Genomic DNA, 23,171 nt, shown 5'->3' on the forward strand with positions numbered 1-23,171 from the left:
CAGGTGCTCCTGCCTGTGAGCCTATGGAGCTAATTAGGCACGGCACAGGTGTGCCTAATGACGTGGGGCTGAGACCGTCCACTATCCTGCTGGGACAGCCAGGAGGGAGGCCAAAGAGAGTTTAAAGGCCCTGCTCTGAGGCTTTTGCATATCTCCTGCCCGTTTGTCTGTTTTACTTCTCTGGGTGAGGGGAGCTTGTCCTTACAAGGCCCTGTTAAGCCAAGGGCAAATACCACCAGTGCCTCACTAGTATTTGACAACAGGGATTTCAGCTCAGGCTGCTTTCGTCCTTGACGGGGCCTGGGGGCCGTGAGAGCTAAGGGAGCCAAGAAACCACAGCTAATTATATTTCTTCTAGGTCCTGTCATTCCCAGGTGGGCTCTTAAATATTCAAGAGGGTAGCAAAGATACATTGTAGAGCTGGTTTGTGCCTGAAAATTTTTTTCTTAGAAGGCAACACAGGAAACTGATGCTGGAGGTTATTTTGAGGACGAGGGGGTTGGGGGCAATAGGGACTTACACTTTGCATTTTGTGCATTTCTCTACTTTGAAAATGTTAGGATTATAAAGTCTTTTAATTACCTCTTTTGAGGTCTAATTTATATATGCTCATTTAAGTGTGCATTTTAATGAGTTTTGACAAGTATATATATATAACCACCACCCCAAGTGAAATGTAGAATATTCTCAATCAACCCCAAACTTTCCTTTCTGCATTTTCCCAGGTAATATCCCCACCCTCAACCCCAGGCAACCACAGATCCACTTCCATATGGGTCATTTAAATTTCTTTCTTATTTTTTTCTGTATTAAGAGGGAAAAAACTTAATGTAAATTTAAAAAAATAAAATGTGTAGGGAAGGAGGCAATGTTTGGCCCCTCTAAGGAATATCTCTTACTAGCCCCAAAGCTAGGTAGAGAGGCATGTGTGTTTGTAAAATCGGCAGTTTTCCCCCCTCAGTATTCAGAGGAGGCCATTTAAAAGGAAGTTAAATATTTAAGTATTTTTTAAAAATAAGAAAATAGGAGTAAGTATCCTGTTGGAGGATGGGTTATTTTTTGTTGTTGCTCTTTTGTTTTCTGTCATGTGCTTATTTTTATATATTTATAGGTAGAGTTAAATTTTTAAAATAGCTGTTTAATGCCTACTCTCCTGTATGGAAAGATTGACAGCAAATACTAGTAATAGAATAAGACTTTATAGTAAACTGTGCGCAGTCCCAAAAGTTAGAGAATTTACCTTGAGCAGTGTCAAGAGGCCTTACTTGTTAGTTCCTGTGTGGATGGAGAAATGACTTTAATATCATTTCATAAAGCCTTTTCATTTGAATGTTATTTTAGATGTGGGCAAAATTAGGTAGGTGTGGGGGTGCTATTTTAGAAAATGTGGAAAGAATGAGAGCTTTGCTAAAAGCTTTCATCTGTTTTCTGACCTCTAACAGGTGATGTTGAGTGGTATAGAGCAAACCACAGGAAGGTGTAAATAAGGTTGGTAACTGAAAGCTCCTGTTTCACATGCTTGTCTGATGAGAATCACCTGGGGCTCTTGTTAAACATACAGATTCTCAGGCCTTATCCCAGCCCTTTTGAATCAAGTTCCAAGAGATTCTTCTTTCTGCTCAGGCAAGTTTAGAAAAACACTGAGCATATTGCTTCACATACTTTGCACACTTCTAAGTAGGAAGCTGATGGTGAATTTTTCCCCACCCAAGCTAAGGACAAATTCTTAAAACTTCTTGAATTGTGAACTGGGGACTGGCCTCTTAAATAAGTGTGAATGTATTTATTAGGATTTTGCATAGGGTACCTGGATTTTAGATTGCTCTGTGATTTCTATGCGTGTCTAAGGAAGGTGCTAAAATTTTAAGTAGCAACCTCTGCTCTTTAAATTTTACACATTTCTTTTAAGATTGAGGGAATGCAGAGCATATTGTGGAAGTTCAGTGCATTTTTTAATACTGGGGTTTTAAAGCCTTGTTGATAGGGAAGGGCTTCAAATTGCCTGGAAAATGTGAATGGTGCTAAGTTGGAGTTTTTTTGTGGTTTATTTGGGACTTGTTTTCTCTGTATAGTTCAGATATGAATAACTTGGTAGGCCTTGGGATGTTTGTGTTTTTCTCATTCATTCATTTCATAATAATATGTAGTCTCTCTTATAAGCATATCATTGTGCTATGGACAAATGCAAATGTTTCAACCTGTGTGTTGCCCTTTAAAAGCAAGAGAAATAAATGTTTTTGTTAGGTATAGCACACAAACTGATTCTAAAATTCATATGGAAAGACAAAGGACCCAGAATAGCCAAAATCTTTCTTGAAAAAGAAGAACAAAGTTGGAAGACTCACGCTTTGCCAGTTTCAAAACTTACTACAAAGTTACTATACTCAACAGTGTTGTACTGTCATAGGGATAGATCTATAGATCAACAGAATGGAAATGAGAGCCCAGAAATGAATTCTTATATTTATGGTCATTTGATGACCATTCAATTGGGGAAGAATAGTCTTTTCAACGAAGTGTTGGGACACCTGGATTTCTACATGCAAAGGAATGAATTTGGATGCTTATCTCACACCATATACAAAAGTGAACTCAAAATGCATCATAGACATAAATGTAACAGCTAAAATGATAAAACTAGAAGAAAACATAATCCTCATGACCTTGGGTTAGACAGTGGTCTCTTACATATGACACCATAAGATAAAGCAACCAAACAAAAAATAAATAGGATTTCACGAAAATAAAAAGTCTTGTGCTTCAAAGGACAACATCAAGTGCAAAGACGACCCACAGAATGAGAGAAAACATTTGCAAATCTTATCTGAAAAGAAACTTGTATCCACAATATTTTTTAAAAACTCTTAAAATTCAACAATAAAAAATTTAAAATTTGTCTAAGAATTTGCATAGTCATTTCTCCAAAGAAAATGTACAAATGGTCAAGAAGCACATGGAGAAATGTTTAACATTTCTCTTAGTCATTAGAGAAATGCAAATCAAACCACAGTGAGATACCACTTCAGACTCATTAGGATGGCTGTAATCAGAAAGACAATAACAAGTGTTAGCCTTGTAGGCAGGAATGTAATATGGTACAGTCACTTTGGAAAACAGTTTGGCAGTTCCTCAGAATGCTAAACAGTTACCATGTGACTCATTAATTCCTAAAATAGTGGGAGTTATTGTAATACCCAATTTTGTAAATACCCAAAACAAATGTCCAACTGATGAACGGATAAACAAATCGTGATATATCCCATATAAGTACAACAAAAAGGAATGAAGTACAAATAGAGGATATAATATGGGTGAAAACATGCAAGTAAAAGAAGCCAGTCTTGTATGATTCCATTTATAAAAATATGCAAAATAGACCAATCAGTAGAAATAGAAAGTAAATCAGTGGTCCCCAGGGCCTGGGGAAAGTGAAGAATGGGGACTAATTGTTTATGGGTTCTGGGTTTCTTTTTGGGGTGATGAAATGTTTTGAAATTAGATATTGGTGATAATTGTATTATTCCATGAATACACTAAAAGCCTCTGAATCGTATACTTTAAGAAGATGAATTTTATGGTATATGAATTATATTCTAACCTGTTGGGGTTTTTTATTTTTATTTATTTATTTTTTATTTTTTTAAAGATTTTATTTATTTATTTGAGAGAGAGAATGAGAGAGAGAGAGAGAGCACATAAGAGGGGAAAGGGTCAGAGGGAGAAGCAGACTCCCTGCTGAGCAGGGAGCCCGATGCGATGGGGACTCCATCCTGGAACTCCAGGATCCTGACCTGAGCCGAAGGCAGTCACTTAACCAACGGAGCCACCCAGGCGCCCCTGTTGGGTTTTTTTAAATAACTATTCCACAAGGTATTTAATGATAAATATCAAAAAGAAGGATTTCATGTATTGGAGACAATTATCTCTAAGCTTGATGGTAGGTAGATTAAGGATTTATGAAAGGTGTGTTTGCACTGAGTGGCTTTTAAGGAAGGTGGAGATTTGGCTATGTAGCTGTTTCCAAAAGGAAGGGTTCTGAGTCATTTAAGACATAATCAGAAAGGCAGAATGGTTCCAGGTTAATGGGGGAGATCTTGAATGCCAGCATAAGGAATTCACTGCCGTGTTTGTTTCAGCTCTAGAAAGTTGATAAAAAAAGTGACGCACTGAGGAGCTGTGTATTAGAAAAGTTCATCAGTGTCAGAGTGTGGCATTATATGGAAAGGAGAGAGCTCACCTGTGTAGATACCCGTTAGGAGTCTGATGCATTGGGTTTGAGAAGGCTTTCCTTTTTAAAATTACCTAAAACTAATTACTTTGCGCTCTGGGCCTTCTGATACCAACTTGGTGAATTTGAAAGGCCTCACACACAGATGTTATTTTACTTCATTTCCTGGGAAAATGAATCATAGTTTCCTAGTAAAGAGCTGTCTGGGGGTGCTAAACAATAGTGTGCGGCCCATGCATGGCCAGTCCATTCATTTTGGTTCCTTTTTCTTCTGTTGCTCACCACCTGTGTTTTTGTTTTTATTTTTTTCTTTCCTGCCTTCCTTCCTGCTCCTAACTTGGTCTTCTGTCGCCCTTGCCTTCAGCTTTACCTCCCATCTGTAATCATGAGACAGTTTAGCAGAGAAAATTACCAATATTTCTTTATATAACATAAGGCTTGACATCAGCTGTAGGAGAAAAAAGAATGAAAACCTTTTTGTGAAGCCTATATGGAGGCATTAACATAGGCTATATCAATGAACATTTTAATGGAAAATGTACAAAATATGGTCTCATTTTGGGGGGAGTTTTATATAAAAATATAAATGTATAATATACACATATATAATATATGCATATATTATATATAAATGTAATGTAACAGTAACTGAGGTGTGAGAAGGCTCACTTTGAGAATTCTTTTAAGCCTCTAACTTCTTGATCTTACGAGGATCTCAGCATTCTTATTTATGACCTGTTAAAGTCTTTCCTAGAAGTTTGATGTCTCCTGATTTGGTGTCCTGAATAGCAAACTTAAACCCTGATTGTGCCTCCAGTACTGTATAATGAAATGGTCACCACACTCCTGAGATTTAGGGAACTAAAAGATAGTCACATTTTCAGAGGTTCCCAATGAGGCCATCTAACTAATACCTGCTATCTAATTTATCATTTCTGTTTTTTAAAAGATTTTATTTATTTTATTTGAGAGACAGAATGAGAGAGAGAGCACATGAGAGGGGGGAGGGTCAGAGGGAGAAGCAGACTCCCTGCTGAGCAGGGAGCCCGATGCGGGCTTGATCCCAGAACTCCAGGATCATGACCTGAGCGGAAGGCAGTTGCTTAACCAACTGCGCCACCCAGGCACCCTAATTTATCATTTCTACCAAACGTTCTTTTAATCTTGGATTACATTGAAAGGGGTATTTAAAAGATAGCCATAGCCGTGTCTGTCCAGGTTCAATTTTCCAGTATGAACAAACAGACTGTTAGGTGCACTGTGGGCATGAAGATGAAGTTATCCCAATGCAGAAGGAAGCCTTTTTCTTTAAAGAATTTGTCAGGTTTTTTTTTTTTTTTAAGATTTATTTATTTGAGAGAGTGAGAATGAGAGAGAGAGAGAGTACATAAGAGGGGGGAGGGTTAGAGGGAGAAGCAGGCTCCTTGCTGAGCAGGGAGCCCGATGCGGGACTTGATCCAGGGACTCCAGGATCGTGACCTGAGCCGAACGAAGGCAGTCGCTTAACCAACTGAGCCACCCAGGCGCCCCAGGTTTTGTTTGTTTTTATTTTGAGAGAAGTGTTAGTAGGGTAGCTAAAGGCAACAAGATGTGTGGCTGGGTTCTTTTGCTCTTTTCAGGTGAGACTGTTAATTTGTGTTGAGACCTAATATTGAAGACAAACCTGTGATATCCTGAGAGAAAGGAGGAAGTGGGAGTAAGGTAGGAGGAGGGGGTTAGACCAAGTAGTCAAGATGCCTACTTTTGAATCTTAGCTCTGTCACTTTGTTTTCCTGGACCAAGTTGCATCACCTTTCTGAGTGTGAGTTTTATCAACATAAAATGGGGACAGTTGGGAAGATCATACTAACTCATGAGAGGATTCATTCATGTTGTCTGATTTACTATAAATGCCAAGTCCTATGGAGACTTCACGGAGTTTACCATTCTTATTTTTCATATTTTGGTAATTTTTTTCAAAATTTCATAATTTTCAAAATGTTAATGATCTACCCAATAGTTTAAAACTTCCCGTTTGGCATAAGTATAGTTCTAGAGAGGTATAATGTTGTCGGTAAATTACTTAAAGTTTTTGAAACCTGGTTATAGCCGATACCCTGAAAATGGCAGTCAGTTGTAGTTTAGAAGTTTATGCTCGAGGTGGCGCTGTTTCCCCATAAATTTGGTGATGTTTTGCATTTTATCCCTATCTATTCCAAGTTAACCAAATAACTAGATATATATTTAGAACCGTCTCTGCCTGGCATAGTCCCCACACCTTCCCACCTGTGATACCCCACCCAATACCCTATCCTACATACACACACTTACCCATATTCACTATAACTTGTATATGACAGTTGGGTCATCATAAACTAGTTGACCGGTTATATTTTTTAAGACATTTATTACAATGATACTTTACAGTGTAGTGATTTCTTTTTGTATTTTGGATTTTTTTAGGTCTCAAATACATGAAAAGGTTGTAGGTTCCTAACTGAATAAAAGACATGATACAGTTCTTCCTCAAACTGATTTTAGTACAAGGAAAAATATCCATGCTGCACTTCATTTTTGCTAGTAATCCGTGTGAAGACCACCATATTATTTCCCACTTCTTGTCAGAAACTACAAATATATTTCACAGGTGTGGGCATTCTGAGTTTGATGTCAATTGTTTTGTTTTGTTTTTAGATCCGGGGATTTCTGTCGCGGTTTGATAATGTCCTTCCTGTCAGTCTGGCGTTTGACAAATGTACAGCTTGTTCTTCCAAAGTAAGTCATTCTGCATTTGAGGGAATTGTTTTTTAAAATGAACCTATTACCCTTGCCAGTGAGAGGCACTGAACCCAACTGAGGACTTTTTTGAGGGGGAGGAATAGGGTCTAAAAAATTGGAAGGGATTTGTCATTTATGTGTATTCATTCTCACAGGGAAACCATCCTGAAAAAGTTTTATTTATAGTGTACAAAGAGAGACTGAATTAGATATTGTGGTTCTGTATCAATACTTGCATCACAATAATTTGAATGTGAACTTCACTAGGTTTTGTTCCTCCCCAGAGGAACCTTGCTCACATAGACCATTATAGAGCAATTTTTAAGTGTTCCTTAGAGGAGGGGGATACCAGGCAGTCCTCGTGGTTTGTCTTGGAGATCTACATAATGACAAAAAAGTAAACAGATTAGGGGCCTGGCTAGGGAGCCATAAAAGAACCCCTTCAGCTTTGATCTTTCCAGAGGCTCTAAAAATAGAGCTGGTATGTCTTCCATTGTAATGGGAAACGGCTGATGTATCTCAAAACTAGTGATGACATCTCATTTTTTAATAGACCTAGAGATAGTCTGAGTTGTTTGTGCTTGTATACTGTGTGTTTATAGCTATTTTTTCTTTTGTATGCCTCTAAGCCATTGATGACCAGTGATTTAACCTGGGCTTTTAAAACTAAAGCTTCTTGGTAAAATTTTCATGTTCAAGTGTTATGCAAAATAGTGTTGGGGTTATTAATCCCAAACTCTGGCCTCTCACTTCTAATTCAGGACTTCTTTGCCGTGGAGCCTACATCTGGCAGTATGGAAGGGATTGAATTCTGGGGAAGCTTTTTTTTTTAAGATTTTACTTGGTCATATCCTATGAGAAGCACAGTCCTAACCAGTCTAAAAACTTAACTCAAGATTTGAGAATGCTGATAAATTTGGTTAATTTTAGGTGCTGAAACATTTAGAGTAATTTTTTTTCTTCAAAAAATAAACTAAGCTGTTTTATCATTATGCATCCCAAGTGTCAGCCTTGAGATTTAAAGCTTACCGTTTATCAGTAGTTACCCACGAGCTCATTCTTTTTGTTGTCTCTCTGAGGTATCATATCTGTTCAAGTCAAGGCCTCAAGGGTGTCTACTTCTGTCTTCAGAAATGCAAGTTTTAGGATTATATGCTTTTTAGTGAGCACTTTTTTTTTTTGAATGGCTCAGCTAATTGGTCTCAAAATAACTTGGCAGTATTAATTTTCATACTGAAATCATTTGGCACAGGTGCCAGTTTTTCTGTGGCTTTATGTAGATCAGGCGTCTCAATGAAATAAAGATAATTGGGTTCTGTAAGTGAAATGCAAACACTCATTCTTTCTTCTCGTTCTAATTAAATTAGCCCTTGAGATACTGTTTATGAAAGAATCAGAAGCATACCAGCTAACTGAGGTCCCCTCTATTCTTTGAAAGAGAATCACTTTGCATTTTTCTTTCACACTGATTGTAAGCATTAAACTAAATATAGGTATCACTTTTTTGTTAGTGAAGTTAATTCCTCTTGATGGTCATTCTGAAAGTCCTGCTTTACATAAACATGCTAGACGACTTAATACAAACGGCCTTGGATTTTAACAGCTGTGCTATTCCCATAGCGATCACTTTTCATGTGGTCTGGGTATTAAATTTCTTTTGTGCTGAAAAGGTTGCTTCACTGGTGCACGTATTTCCTTACAGTAGAAACACAGCATTTACTTACTTGGCTAACTTCTTTATTCGCTTAGGAGAATGTCATTCTCTATTATCTGCAAACCCAACATTAATACTTTGAAATGACAAATCCAATTACAGTTTCATCTCTGTGCATGTGAATTTTTCTTAATGCATCCTTAGCATAATATTTTTATACTGAGTCATATCATAGTTGTTACTGTTTCAGAAAGATTCTTTGTGGCTAAAAATGACTTTTTAAAAATTCTCCTTTGATATCCATGAAGTAATTTTTTCCTTTGGTAGTTTTTGGTATTTTGCCTCCTCCCCCTTCCCCTCCCAGGACCAGGGTCATACCTGTATCTAATTTAACACAAATACAGAGAGAAAGATGGGGGAGATAGAATAAGCTCTGCTGAGTAATAATGCTCTGTTCGTTACTGTATTTATATATATGTATAGACCTTTTATAAGGCCTGGGGTAGGGTAGAATGCAGTTCTCTACTGTGTCAGGGAAGGCCGAATCATCTACACACAAGTCATTTCTTATCTTGTTTGGTTTTAACTTGGCATGTAACCAGATGAATTGTTCCATCTTACAGAAAAAATACTGAAGAATCTGGAGGGAGTAGGGTAATGAAGAGGTATTTTCATTCCAATTTCTGTTTATTGTCTTACAAGACTTGATCTTAAAATGATGGTATCTACCGCACAATTTCAAAAATCTTATTTGAAGCTATATGAGTTGTTTTTAGTTCTAAAAAGGAATTTAGAGCCAACTGAAGCTTTTGTGAATTGCTAGCAGAGGAAAAAATAGAATTTAAAACCAATATTCTTGAAAGAATTTCTCATAATACATTGAATTAGTTATTATTAGCCTTTCATCTAAATATTGGGGAAATTAAGGTATTTTTTGGTAACTTTATTTTGATATAATTTTATACTTACAGAGAAGTTGCAAGAATAATACAGAGAACCTCCTTGTACTCTACCCAGATTGACCAGTTGTTTGCATTTTGCCCCATTTGTATATGTGTGTACTCCCCTCCCTCCCACCCTGCTTCCTCCTCCCCACCCTTCTCTTTTTCTTTCAACTTTGAGAATAAGTTGGAGAAATTGTGGTCCTTTCCAACTAAATATTTCAATGTGTATTTCCTAAGAAAAAGGATATTCTCTTACCCAAACACAAGATATTTTCAAATTCAGGCAGTTTAATGTTGCCACAATACTGTTTTCTAATCCACAGTCTACATTTTAAATGTTGTTATTTGTACCAGTAATGTTCTTTATAGGTTTTTTCTCCCAGACCAATTCAGGATCCAATTCAGGATCAACCATGCATTTAGTTGTCATATCTCTTTGGCTTCCCTCAATCTGGAAAAGTTCCTTAGCCTTTCTTTGTCTTTCTTAACCTAAATATGCTGATATTTTGCCATTTATTTTGTAGCATTTCCCTCAACTTGATTTTGTCTAATGTTTATGATTAGAGTCAGGTTATGAAACTTCGGCAGAACTACCAAAGATGTGATGATGTATCTTCATGTTAGGAGGCACATGATGTATTTTATCCCCTTTGGTGATGTTAATTTCCCCCTTTCCATATTTTTAACTACCTTTCCCAACCGTGAGAACCTGACTCTTATTATCCTGCATATATTTACTCACTTGCTCAAGTCTAAAATATACAGAAAGTAGTTTCAAAATTGCTAGCTCATACCACTGCAGAAAATCAACCTACTAATTAGAGTTCGATTTTTGTGCATGGTTCTTTTTTGCTAGGTAAAATTTATATACAGTGGAAGGCATGAATCTTAAGAGAAAACAATTCTGTGGGTTTTGACAAATGTATACATGCGTGTAACCCACATTTCAGTCAAGATTTAGAATGTTTCCATCAACCCAGGAAGTCCCTTGTCTCGCCCTTACCAGACCATCTCGAGGAAGGAGGACAATATGTTGAATATTGTGACCATTTTCTTTGCCATAAGGGGTAAAGCTAGGCACCTTCTGGTATTTTATGCAACAGTAGCCTAATTCTCAGTCCCAGAAGTTGACTAGAAACTTTTCTCAAATCTGTAGTGGGAGCAGGGCTGTGCCTGAGGCGACTGCATGTGGATATTCTTCTTGTTGCACAATCTGTCACCCACAACCTTTGTGATACTGCAGGAATAGCCTTGCATGAAGAAGCAGGCCCAGTCTTGGTTTTCATACCATCTGGGACCTGCCTACTGCACAGATGTAGCAAGCTGCGCCCAGAAACCTGATCTGGGGATTTTAATTAGCAAGTAGCAACTCTAATAATACACTTCGGTGTTTACCATGCCATGGGCTCTTCTGTTGATGGGTCATGATTAAACTTCCCACAGTGACTTGCTATGAACTTTTTGTGTGTATCTGTATGTGTGCCTTGAGTGATAGAGAAGGTATAGGAATAATACACTTTGGCTGGTATCCTCATGTAGTAAATTATATGGTTTTTTGTGGGGTTTTTTTTTTTTTGCCAACCTGTTCATTTTTTTTTGATATTATGTAATCCTAACGTTTTTCTATCCCATTTCTTTGTTACATAAGAAGTATGAAATAACAGTACTCACTTTGTAGCTATTTAAACTTTTAGAAAAACCTCTGTCCCAAAGCAATCTGTTACCTCAGGTTCTACAAATGCACCCTTTTGAGGATAGAAAGGCGAGTCCTAGATATGCAAAAAGAGGTTAAAATCTTGCTGTATGGCTGTTAGCAGGTATTCATTTATTCAACTGCCATTTGAGTCCCTGCTGGGTGCTAGAGATACAAAGATGATTAAAAAGAATGCTATTTAGAGGATGCGACAGACCTGTAAAGCAGCAGTGATCTCCCTTATATAGTGATATGCTATGCAGTCAAGGTGCATCTTCTTGTTGTGGTGTCCTAGTTCCCATTAGTTTTTCAAATCAGAGAGACCAGGGGTGGCATTGCAGAAGGGGACTTCTGAGTTGATGTTAAAGGGTGAGTAGGAATTTCTAGAAACACACAGGAGATAGAACAAGAGGGGAAGTCACCGTAGAGGGGAATTGCATGAACAATAGCCAGAAGAAAGAAAACATGGTACATTTATGCAGTTGTTCAGGATAGCAGTTGTGACAGAGCATCAGACATCCAATTCCCTATGAACTGTCCTCGCTGTTAGGTGCCATTTCAATTTCGGCTGTTCTTGAGTTGGAATCTAGTGTACTTTGTCTAACATTTGAGGCTGCTGTTTTGAATTTTACAATTCCATATAAAATTGTTTCTCACCTAGCACCAAGCTTAGGGGGTTTCCTAGCCTAAGGAATCCTACAGCTGCAACAGTATGGTGTGGAGGCCAGGAAGTTATTCAGGGGATTTCCAGGGTCCTGGCTCTGAGTCCCTTGCTGGCTGCCTGAGTGACCAGAAGCAAGGTGCTCCCTGCTCTGTCCGCCTCCGTTTCTTCTTTTGTTAAATGAGTCAGTTGGATGAGATAAGCTCTGGCTCTCTATTGACCCTCAAAGTTATTAGCTCTTATATTTTCTTAATTTTATTCTTTATTCCACAGCAATCTTTTAATTATAGAAAAATCAGAAAATATATTTAAGGTTAAAGAAGATTATCAACAGTATTCTAGCCACTCAGACCACGGTTAGCCATTGACCTCTACCCTTCTTAAGAAAAAAAAATTTCTTTGTAAGGAGGTATGTGTAGATAATTTTTCTCTCTGAACATTCCTGTTTTATGTTTGAAATTAGCTTTAGAGAGAAGGATTTATGGTGCTGCACCAAGGACACTCCCTGTTTCTCTGATTTGATAGGGTTTTAAATCTCAATCATTTTTAAGGACTGGCCAGAACCCAATCGGAAGAGCTCTCCGAAGTTTGTGCCAGGAATTTTTGCATACAGCTTCTCAGTGGCAAATATTACTCAAAACTGGACTGCAGCCAGGTTTTCCTTCTCTTTTCCAAAAGGGACATAAATCTCTGATTTGGAAAATGATGAGTAACCCCCAGGTTCCCTTTTCCTATCTCATTTACCCAGTGAGGCCTCAAGTCTTCTGTTGTAATGCATGATGGATTCCATATGCATGGTTGTGTGGTGTAAACTGTATCCCACATCTTGTGCTTAGCAACTAGTGTTTCCCCAATCTCCAAAACTGCTTGGTTCCCTAAAGGAGACAGAATATCCCGCCAGAGCCAGTGTGGAGTATGTAGCTGCAAGCTCTAACCTTGGAGCTCTTGGCTCTTCACCTCCTTGAAAAACCTTGGACATTTCTCCCTTTGCTTCAATTTCTTCATCCATAGAGTGGGGAAAATATTTTCTGTTTCCCAGGGAAATTGCAATGGCTGACGTGTATCCAGTTCCCTGTGACCAAGTACCAAGGCCTTTGCCCACTCCTGGGACTGATGTTGACATCAGAAATAAGAAAACAAAGACCCCTGTGATTAAAATAGGTCACCCGGGGTGTGTGGAACCCTTTTCGGGCTCACTGTACAAGCAGGTACAATGAGAGACCTGACTGTAGGTCAAGACTGCCCTGGTTTTGAGAAGCTGCAGAAACCTTCCATCATGACTTATGCAAATACTTTCAAAACCTTCCCCCTTGATTCCAGAGAACTGTGCCTTCTGACCAATGGTCTTCTGAGACCACCTAATTGGTAGCTAAGTTTGTACTGCTTGCTCTTCTTCCTGTCACCTGTGGTCACAAAGACATGCCTAGTTTGCTTGAACACATGTTTTTCTTACAGGATCCTTTGACCATCCAGACCAGAAAGTTTAGAACGTGATCTTACATGGTTCCACTGGCTGCCTGGCCTAAGTATAATCTTCAGGTTGTTGAAAATCTGGGTTCCTTTTAGTTTGGAATTAATCTCATTCACTTTTAGCCTCTCCTCCAATCCCCCAACCCAAGCCTATCCCTTGACAGAGTGGTTCTTAAAATTTTTGAGTCCTGGACCTTGTTCAGACTGACCAAAGTAGCAGACCCCGCTTCCCTGAAAAAACGCAAAGCCACACACAGTTTTGCAGATAGTTTATTGGCTTCATGAAGACCCGTGGATCCTAGGAAAGCACCTTTGTTCTATGAGTTTTACTTTGGTACCATTCGAATCCAAGCTGTTCTAGATGAGACACTGGGGAATGAGTGTTGTAACCAGTCCCACCATGACCTCTTACATGGCTTTGGAAAGTTGCCATCTCTCTCTGGAGACTCATTTTCCTTAGCTGTAGTAAAAAGAGATTCAGGAGCTCATCTACCACTGGGTTTTGTTTTATGACTCTGAGATTGTAGAGTCTCTTGATCTGCTATTCCATTTCTTTAGGCCCAGCTACATTTAGAATGGGGAAGATACTGCCCTTGCTCAGAGTTCTAAGAGATCATTGTCGCTATTCTAGTGGTGCATTGATTTGACTCCTGATGGACAGAGAGCCCCAATTATCATCTGCTCATGTTCCTTCTTTCCTTTTTGTTTACATAAAAATATATTTTATATTATTTTTATATTCATAAAATATTTCATGTTCTTCACTTCTCCCTCCACCCTTAGTAGCTTTGGAAAGGAGGGAGGGAGGATCATGGTAGTGACTGCTGGGTTTTTTTTGTTTGTTTTGTTTTTTCTTTTCTTTTTTAAAATTTTATTTATTTATTTATTTATTTATTTTTAGATTTTTATTTATTTGACAGAGAGAAAGACAGCCAGAGAGGGAAAACAAGCAGGGGGGAGTGGGCAGAAGGAGAAGCAGGCTTCCCGCAGAGCAGGGAGCCTGATGTGGGCCTCGATCCCAGGACCCTGGGATCATGACCCGAGCCGAAGGCAGCTGCTTAATCGACTGAGCCACCCAGGTGCCCCACTGCTGGGTTTTTTTAAATAGGGGAGCCATCAGTTTGAATTGGGAGATCTTTTAGGGATGTACATGCTTGTACATACGCAATTTGTATACAACGTATAACTATTTAAGTTGAATACTGAAAACACTCAGATAAATATTTACATGAATTTATTTTGATGACTGTTGTCCTAGCAGTTCCCGTGAACAAACATTAGAACTCCTAATTCAGGATACATTTTTGAATGATACAGAGGTGAGTAAGAGCCTCTGAAGTTTCTGATGATATCCTTCTAGACAAGATAGTAAAATTATATTACATGATTAAATAACTTGTTATACCAGAATTATATAAACATCCTTACTAATTATGCCTTGGAAGGCATAATTAGTTTTTAGTAAATGGTAGGAACTGATTAAATGTTTTGAATGGCAGGAAAAATTCATGTTTTAGTAGATGAATAAATGAACAGCAAAACAGGATAAGAAAAAAATAAGATAGTCTGTACTGCCCAGGAACTTACAGTCTGGTAGGTAGCTAAGACTCAGTAGCAGAATGCCCTTTGCCTGTTAGTGCAGAGGTGTGATTTATCATTATGCCATAAGTGGTAGCTGTTAATGTTATATTTCAGGGTTCTGAATATTTATCCACCTGATCTTCTTTTTAGCTTTTACTATCTCCTTTGCTTTAGTTGATGCTTTCGATGATTTGTTATTATGTTGGAGGATCATTTCCAGAGTATATTAAAACAAGGAGCCCTTGGGATTCATCATAGATGACCTAACATTTTATTAAAGGACACATTTTTGGCAATGAATTCTTTGAAGAGTTTTGCTTGCTCTTATGCAGGATTTTTAAGAGTCTCCATTTTATTTTTTCTAAAAGGCCTTCCAGTATCCTGTCCAGGTATTTCTAAAAGAACTTATCTCTGCAGCCTTTTTTGCCATAGAAGTTATGAATGAACTGTTTGAGAACATCCTATTCCTAAATTTACTGTCCTTATAACTTGCTTATGTAATGTTTTATGTGATGACAGTGATAAATTCGAGAGTGTCTAGCTTTCCTTAGTTTTTTTTTTTAACTTTTTTAAAATTTTAAGTAAATTCTACGCCACACATGGGGCTCGAACTCATGACCCTGAAATCAAGAGTCACATGTTGTACGCACTGAGCCAGCCAGACATCACTGGTCTTCCCTAGTTTTAAGTAATTCTTTCATCATAGAAACTAAAGATTTTTTTTCTTCACAAGGAAGAAAAGGCTACATATTTCTCTTTTCTAGAATACCTAGTGGGTGATTAAAGCATACACCAAAGTTCGACATCTTGAATTTATAGCCATCAGACTAAAATTGGAAAATACCTTCCCTGTGATCCTGAAAAGGTTGTAAGTATGCCAAATGTAAACAGTCAGTGGGAGAACAGACATAGCAAGTTTTTGCAAATAAGAAGAACCATGTAGAAACTACATGAATGCGTATCCAGTAGAGTCTTGAGGAATGGCAGTATCTCTGGGATAACTGTCCCACCTCCCACGAGGACTGTGTTGAAGGGTATGTTGCATAGTCCCAAGGCCTGTAGTCAGAGATTACCCGTCCTCATGACTGTAGACAGCCTTGGTGTCTTTATAGTTGACTCTGGATTCGCTGGGCCATTTGGATACTCTGAAGAACTTTGTCAGCACTCCAACTTGGGATAGAAATCCATGTGAAAGCATATTTTTGTGTTCTTTGTAAAGGCAGGAAAAAAATTTGGATTTCTCTCAGTTCCTAGTTGTGCTTGACATTTCCCTATCATGTTGGCTCTTTCATGAAGGACCCTGAAGGGGGAGATGGTAACAGAAGTGGCAACTGAGGCAAGTTACTCACTGTTGCATTAATACCTCTCACATATCCCAAATGTGGAACATGAGCTCAGCTTCACTCTTTATGGGCCCATATCTAGATTTCCTGTTAGTTCAATTTGACCTGACAGACTTGACTTCAGTCATAATGCAAGCAGATTTTTAAAAATAAACAATTACAAACTGACTTACTAGTAGAGTAACGTGTTAGAGAGAAAACAAAAAAATACGCGTCACTTGGCTCTACTGGAGGAATAAGAGTTTTATTTCCTAACATCTGCTGTTCTTTGCCTAATCATTCAAGTGCTTATTTTTGAGACTATTCCAGTAGGCCCCTGATACCTGAGAAATAAAACCTGTGACACCCTAACACACTGTGCAAAAGGACTACAAGTCCCAAGAAGTGGCCCTTTCACAGTGTCCCTGGGGGAGGCAGTGCACTTATTTCAATTCTGCTGTGCTCACTCAAAACAGTTGACAAGTTCTTCTTGGGAAATTGCTTCAGATCTCACAATATTTTCCTCTTAATAGCCTCAGCAGTGGTGAGTTCTTGACCTTTGAAGGTTGGTTTTGATTTTTTGGAAAGGCTAGAAGTAATTTGAAGCTGCGTGTTGTGAATCAAGGGAACAAGCAGTTTGCAAGAAAAACTTCAAGAATTTGGGGCGCCTAGGTGGCTCAGTCATTAACCATCTGCCTTCAGCTCAGGTCATGATCCCAGTGTCCTGGGACTGAGCCCCGCATCAGGCTCCCTGCTCAGCGGGGAGCCTGCCTCTCCCTCTCCCACTCCCCCTGCTTGTGTTCCTTCTCTCGCTCTCTCTCTCTGTCAAATAAATAAATAAAAAATCTTGAAAAAAAAAATCTCAAGAATTAAAAAACTGCAAGAGCTTTGGTTTCTGGGTCTGAATAAGTAAAATCACCAGTGCCGGGAGCTTGGAGTACGCTAACTTTGTGACTACGAGCTGGCTGAATGATAACAGGACATTTTAATATGGTTTGTGCCATAGAAATGGTCACTGGCTTTAGAGATGAACGCTGCCGACTCTGTGACCAGAGAAAAGTATCTCAAACTTTCTGTGCTTCACTTGAGTGGAAAACAGTTAAGATAATCTTTTTAGTGGCAATGAAGATTAAATGAGAGCTTGTATGCCAAGTGTCCTATAGTTGGTACTGTAAATGTTTTTTTGTGTGTATGGTTTTTTATTTATTTGAGAGAGAGAGAGAGCATGCGCACGAGCACATACAGGGGGAAGAGGGAGAGGGAGGGAGAGAATCTCAAGCAGACTCCCCACTGAGCAAGGAGCCCAATGCGGGTCTCTGTCTCACGACCCTGAGATATGACCTGAGCCAAAATCAAGAGTCGGACCCCTAACTGACTGAGCCACCAAGGTGCCCTGGTACTGTAAATGTTTTTAATTGCTCCTGCTTACAGAAATCAGATACCATTCCCGTTTCCTTTCATAAATAGGCTCACTTTGTAATTTACAGCCATAAAATCTTTCTATCCTTAGAGGCTGAAAAGGGAGGGAAACAAAAAAAGATGAGCAATTCTTTTAAAAGGGCATGGCCTCAAGAGCTGAGCAAATATTAATGTGCAAGTTATTAGATTCATTGTCTTTTTCTTTCCTTTTTGCTTTTCTTTTCATGTAGGCATTTAATCTAGGGGTTTCATTATTAACCAGAATGAAGCTGGGGTTTAATATTCCCAAGAATGTGCACTAGGGAAGGAGGTAAATCCTCTTATTTGCTGAAGTTTCTGTGCAGGTATCTGTGACTAGTATCAGGCCCACAACTCTGGATGAGCTGGCATGAAACTTCTTGGCTGTGTTGCCTCTGAATTCTGAATTCCTCTGTGCCCCTAATTAGAGGGCAAGGGCATAAGAGACTCAGGATGGTGGTTCTATGACAGCACCAAGCCTGCTACTGTCGTGCTGTTGTTCTTGCCCTTGTCCCACACTGCTCCTCAGAAGCCTTTCTCCAGCCCCAAGCATCTTGCCTTTCCTTATTGTGGCTATATTTGGTTGGAGGCCAGAGCAACACGAACAGGGAGGACCACCTGGCTTGGCTTCATCTTGCCAGATGCTGCAGTGTTTCTTTCTTTGGCACCATCTTATGGATGTCTTCTCAGTGTCCTTTTCAAGCTTCCCATGAAGTGTCTAACAAGAGGGCTACCCCATCTATCAGGCCAAGAACTCCTTAGGTTCAGAGAAATGACACAGAGGTCCAGGATTTCCAACCCTCTCAGTTCACTTACCTACCATATTAAGCATCTTTCAGACAATGATGTGGCAAGAATAACACTCATAGAATTCCAATGTACTGTCCTTGGCGGGGCGGGGGGGGGAAGGATTCCTTTTAAAATTTTTAGCAATTTTGAGGACTGATTGGTTAAGCTCCTTGGTGAACCAACTGTTTATCCTTGGGAGACTTGTCCTTTTAAAGGAGAATCCTGACCCAGAAGAATGTATTTCCGACTGTGACATCAGGAATATTGGGTGCACTAGAACAACTTCTAGGTGCCCTCCAGCACAGATTTTGGGGGGTGGGATGAGAGTTTCAAAGTTTTTCTTCAAGAAATTGTTTATGACAAACATAGTTCACTTGGCTGTTTTGGTTAATTTTCAGCTTAAATATTTTTAAAAACATTTGGAAGGTAGGGACATGCAGCTGCTAAGAATCTAAGACTGTTGTTTGGAAAATGCAAATGCTTCTGTTTTGCATTTACTTAAGGAAGTAGGATAGTTGCCTCCCATCTCTCTATTCCTTTGAATACAGATATTGTTTAAATGACATCATTTTGAATAAAATACAGAGTCCAGGTGGTTTTGGGACAATCAGTGGGAAAAAAGTTATTTAAAAAAAAAACAAAACAAAACTTGGGTATCATTGCATTCCAAGGGCCAAGAGACAGAATGATGGTATTTTTGGCAGGCTTCCAGGCCCAGCGAAACCCACACCCCAAGGCTGTCTCTGTAGCTTCCTGTGGTTTTCCCACTGAAGAGAAACAGCCTTTCTCTTGGATGGTCCAGGATGGCAAGTCTGTACATTAGCTTGATCAGCATGATGTTCCTGCTTTGAGGTTATTTCCCAGCAGGATCCATTTGGGAAATTTGATGTGCCACAATTTTTGCAAACTAAACTGTGTTTTAATCTTTTTGGTAGAAGTGGGTAGCTTCCAATGGTTACAGGTTATTTTGCTACCATGATGTTTCTAACAAGGTCAAGTCTCAGACCAAATTTTGCTACACGTGTGAACATTTATTAGCAGGCAGACACAAAAGTTGGTCATTCAGCCATTTCTTACAGACTGAGAAAAACCCAACCTCATCCTTTTCATATGTATCTCACATCAGATACTCAGTAGAGACAGATACAAACATATTCTCCTTAAAGGATATATCTAACCTTTCAGTTGTGTCAAGTAATCAAATCTTCTGTTAACTGTCCAGACCCAGGACCAGAAGCCTAGGACCAGAGTGCCACTGCAAAGAGTGGTAGGCTGCTTGGTTTACCAGACTCTTATAATCCTCATGTATGTAAAGGTTATATTTCCAACCAGCCCATATATCTTGAGCACTATTACTTTCATCAGAAAAATTATTCCTCCACCCCACCCCCCCCTGTATACTCATTAGGAAAACCTTCCAGTGTAGATTTAGATAGCTATAATTAGTACACTCTGATTTGGGAGGTTCACTCTCTTCTACTTAGTCTTTCAAATGTGAACCAAGCTCACCTAGATGATGCATTCCTCATTAGGGTGCCCCAGATACTAAGTAGCTACCCCTGTCTGTGCGCACACTATGTATGCTGAAGTATTTAAAATAAATTATAGATAACAATAGATATCTCTTTATTTGCACCTAGAATATTGTATCTTGCATAATGTTGCCAGCCATTAATGAGTGACCTGAAATGTCAGTTGACCACTGTCCTGCTATGATGAATTAACCAGAGCCATGGATGAATGGTTCACCTGTGGGGCAGAGAAAGAGATTTAGTTGTAGGCTTTTTCAAGCTCTTTTGCATTCCTCCATCTAATCTTCTGATATGCATGGAAGTATCTCCCACCCAATTTTGCAGAGAAGTCTTTGTCCAGAGTCATAGAGGAAATAAATTATAGGAACTGTAACTTGAACCTTTGTTCTTTATAGTTCCTCTGTACTATAAGGGTAGGTTGCTACCAGGAAGAGCTATCACGATTCTTCAAGGAATACCATAGTGCTTTCACTTTGGGGCAGGTGTGGGCAAGGTAAGGCCATGTGCTAAGGATATAATACATAAAAGAATGTTGGTAGATTAGTAGTTTAACTCATGGTAAGCCATATAATTCAAACCAGCTCTCTTACTGAAGTCACCTAAAGAAACTAGATAAATCATTTTTTTAATCTTCTTAAACATCAAAGAACTAATAAATTGTGAAGAATTATTAAGCTGAGACTTGGGAGAGAATGTGACAGAGCAGAGTGAGCCTAATATTGGGGCCTCTTTTGTCTTATGGGCATTTGCTAATCAAGAAAAGGAAGTTGAGAGCCTGAGCTCAACTTTGGTATCCTTTCGGTGTTAAAAACTTTAGTCTGGGTCTTATCAAGCTCAGGAAGCCTGGTAAACCATTCCCCACTTTGAGTTGGGATTCCCTGAAGAGAAACACTGAGGAATAATGGTAATGGAAGTAAACCAACTCTCACATTGGCTGCAGCTCAGTTTCACATTATCTGAGTGGCCCACAAACTTTAAGGTTGACTTGGATAAAGATGACTGCATGTAGCTAATGCCCATAGGTGCCAGGTAAAAGCAATGGAATCTTTTAGAGGAGACTATCATGATCCCAGTCCTCAAATTACTTCAACAAATAATCTTTCAATTACAGTATCCAGCCTAATCAGAGGTAACCAAGCACACAAAGAAGACACCAAACACAAGAACTAACAGAAGCAACAGACAACAGAAATAGACTCACAGAGATTCTAGATACTAGAATTACCAGAAGCAGACTATAAAATACTATTACAGGATTAAAAGAAATACAAGCCAAACTTTAGTTTCAGCAGGTACTGAGAACTTTAAAATGTGGCTTTGTACATTAAAAAAAAAAATCAAATTCTACAACTAAAATACAAAAACAAAGTGAACAGTTTATAGGCTGTCAGACACAGCAAAGAACAAATCAGTGACCAATGCACTCTCTCTCTCTCTCTCTCTCTCAAATAAAATCTTTTAAAAAAGAAGATATAATGGAAATTAAATATTTTAAATGAATGATAAATATTTCATGTAAAAATTTATAGGATAGAGGTAAAGGAGTAACCTAATAGAAAAATGGATAGCCTTAACAGAAAAAAAGGCCTAAAATTAATGAGCAAATATTTATCTCAAGAAGTCAGAAAATGCAGTACAACAAATACAAACAAGCCAAAGGTAGAAACTAAAGAGCAAAAAGAAGATGAACAACGCCAAGAGTATGGAAGTATCTATAAAATTGGTAAGCCTCTAATGAGGCCGACCATGAAGAAACAGAAAACACAATTAGCATGTATCTTAACAACATAGTTTTGAATTATTTTATTTTTTAAGATTTTGAGAGAGAGAGAGCGCGAGCACACACAAGCAGGGGGAGCGGCAGGCAGAGGGAGAAGCAGGTTCCCTACTGAGCAAGGAGCCCAATGTAGGACTTAATCCCAGGGTCCTGGGATTGTGACCTGAGTGGAAGGCAGACGCTTAACCGACTGAACCACCCAGGTGTCCATTGAATTTTTTTTTTTTAAGAGTTTATTTATTACAGAGAGTGCATGCACATATGTGCAAGGGGGGAGGGGGAGAGGGAGGAGGAGAGAATCTCAAGCAGACTTCCCACTGAGCACGAAGCCTGACTTGTGGCTTGACCCTGAGATCGTGACCTAAGCCAAAACCAAGAGTGGGATGCTCAACCAACTGAGCCACCCAGGTGCCCCCAACATAGTAATAAATTTTTAAAGGTCAGATACAAAGGAAAAAATGTCTAAGTTCAGAATTCAAATACAGCAGAACTAAGGGATGTTGTTCGGGAAGCAGATTTAGATGGAAGAATTAAAAAGAAGAATAAGGTAGTGGTTATCATACAAGTCAGAGAGGCCGGTAGGGTGTTGTGATTGTAAAGTGGGCTTTGTAGGGACTTCAGTGTGCTGATGTTCTTGATAGTATTTTAAGCTTTACCGTTTTATGTCTGTGTTATTTCATGACAGAAAGATTAATAAATAAGCATTCTGCTTGCAGGTGTTTTCAAGCTCACCCATCATTTACATTATTCTTTTAGCTATACGCGAAAGGGTCTCAACCTGACACACTGCTTTTTAGAGAATACTCATTCTAGCCTGAAGGTTTCTAACACATGAGTAGAAGTGGTCTACTGGTAGATCACACAACTCAACAACCTTAGGCCATAAGGGACTGAGTCCAAAAGAACTTACCTACACCATACTTAATTTAAGCCAAGAGTATACATACTTTTTGAAACTGAGACTCTACTATGTGTTCCCTCTTATGCTGGGCACCCACATATACAAGCCTACAGGGGAAGCCGATAAATACATGTGTGGAGCGAATTAGTTTGAAGATGACAGGAAACAAATGGGGACTATGGCCAGCTAGAGCTCAAGTTCTCTCTGAGGGGCAGCTAGGGTCCAACTCTGACTGATCACTGACTTGTGGAAATTTGGGAGTAGTGTTGCCAGATCTTCTGTTGTTTTTGTTTGTTTGTTTTCAGAGTAAATGGAAATCTGAGTTTTAAAGTCAAAGCATCAGATTTTTTAGTGTTAATTCAAGCATATGTTTCCCCCCAAATACTCCATGAGTGAAACCAAACCTGTGTCTGGGCTATTTCCAG

General features: G+C 38.9%; 1 protein-coding gene across 4 annotated transcripts in view; it reads left to right on the forward strand.

Moving 5' to 3' along the window:
* The window catches only part of ATG7 (autophagy related 7), a 230,640-nt gene that overhangs the window by 73,298 nt on the left and 134,171 nt on the right, over nt 1-23,171 (forward strand). For all 4 annotated transcript variants that reach the window (XM_025885212.2, XM_073901654.1, XM_025885213.2 and 1 more), the window contains exon 17: nt 6,902-6,982. In XM_025885212.2, the coding sequence (XP_025740997.1) occupies nt 6,902-6,982 (81 nt within the window). The remainder of the gene's footprint in view (nt 1-6,901; nt 6,983-23,171) is intronic.

Source organism: Callorhinus ursinus, unplaced genomic scaffold, assembly GCF_003265705.2.
Source record: "Callorhinus ursinus isolate GAN/ISIS: 27379988/994484 unplaced genomic scaffold, GSC_fseal_2.0 scaffold15, whole genome shotgun sequence".
Lineage (NCBI taxonomy): Eukaryota > Metazoa > Chordata > Mammalia > Carnivora > Otariidae > Callorhinus > Callorhinus ursinus.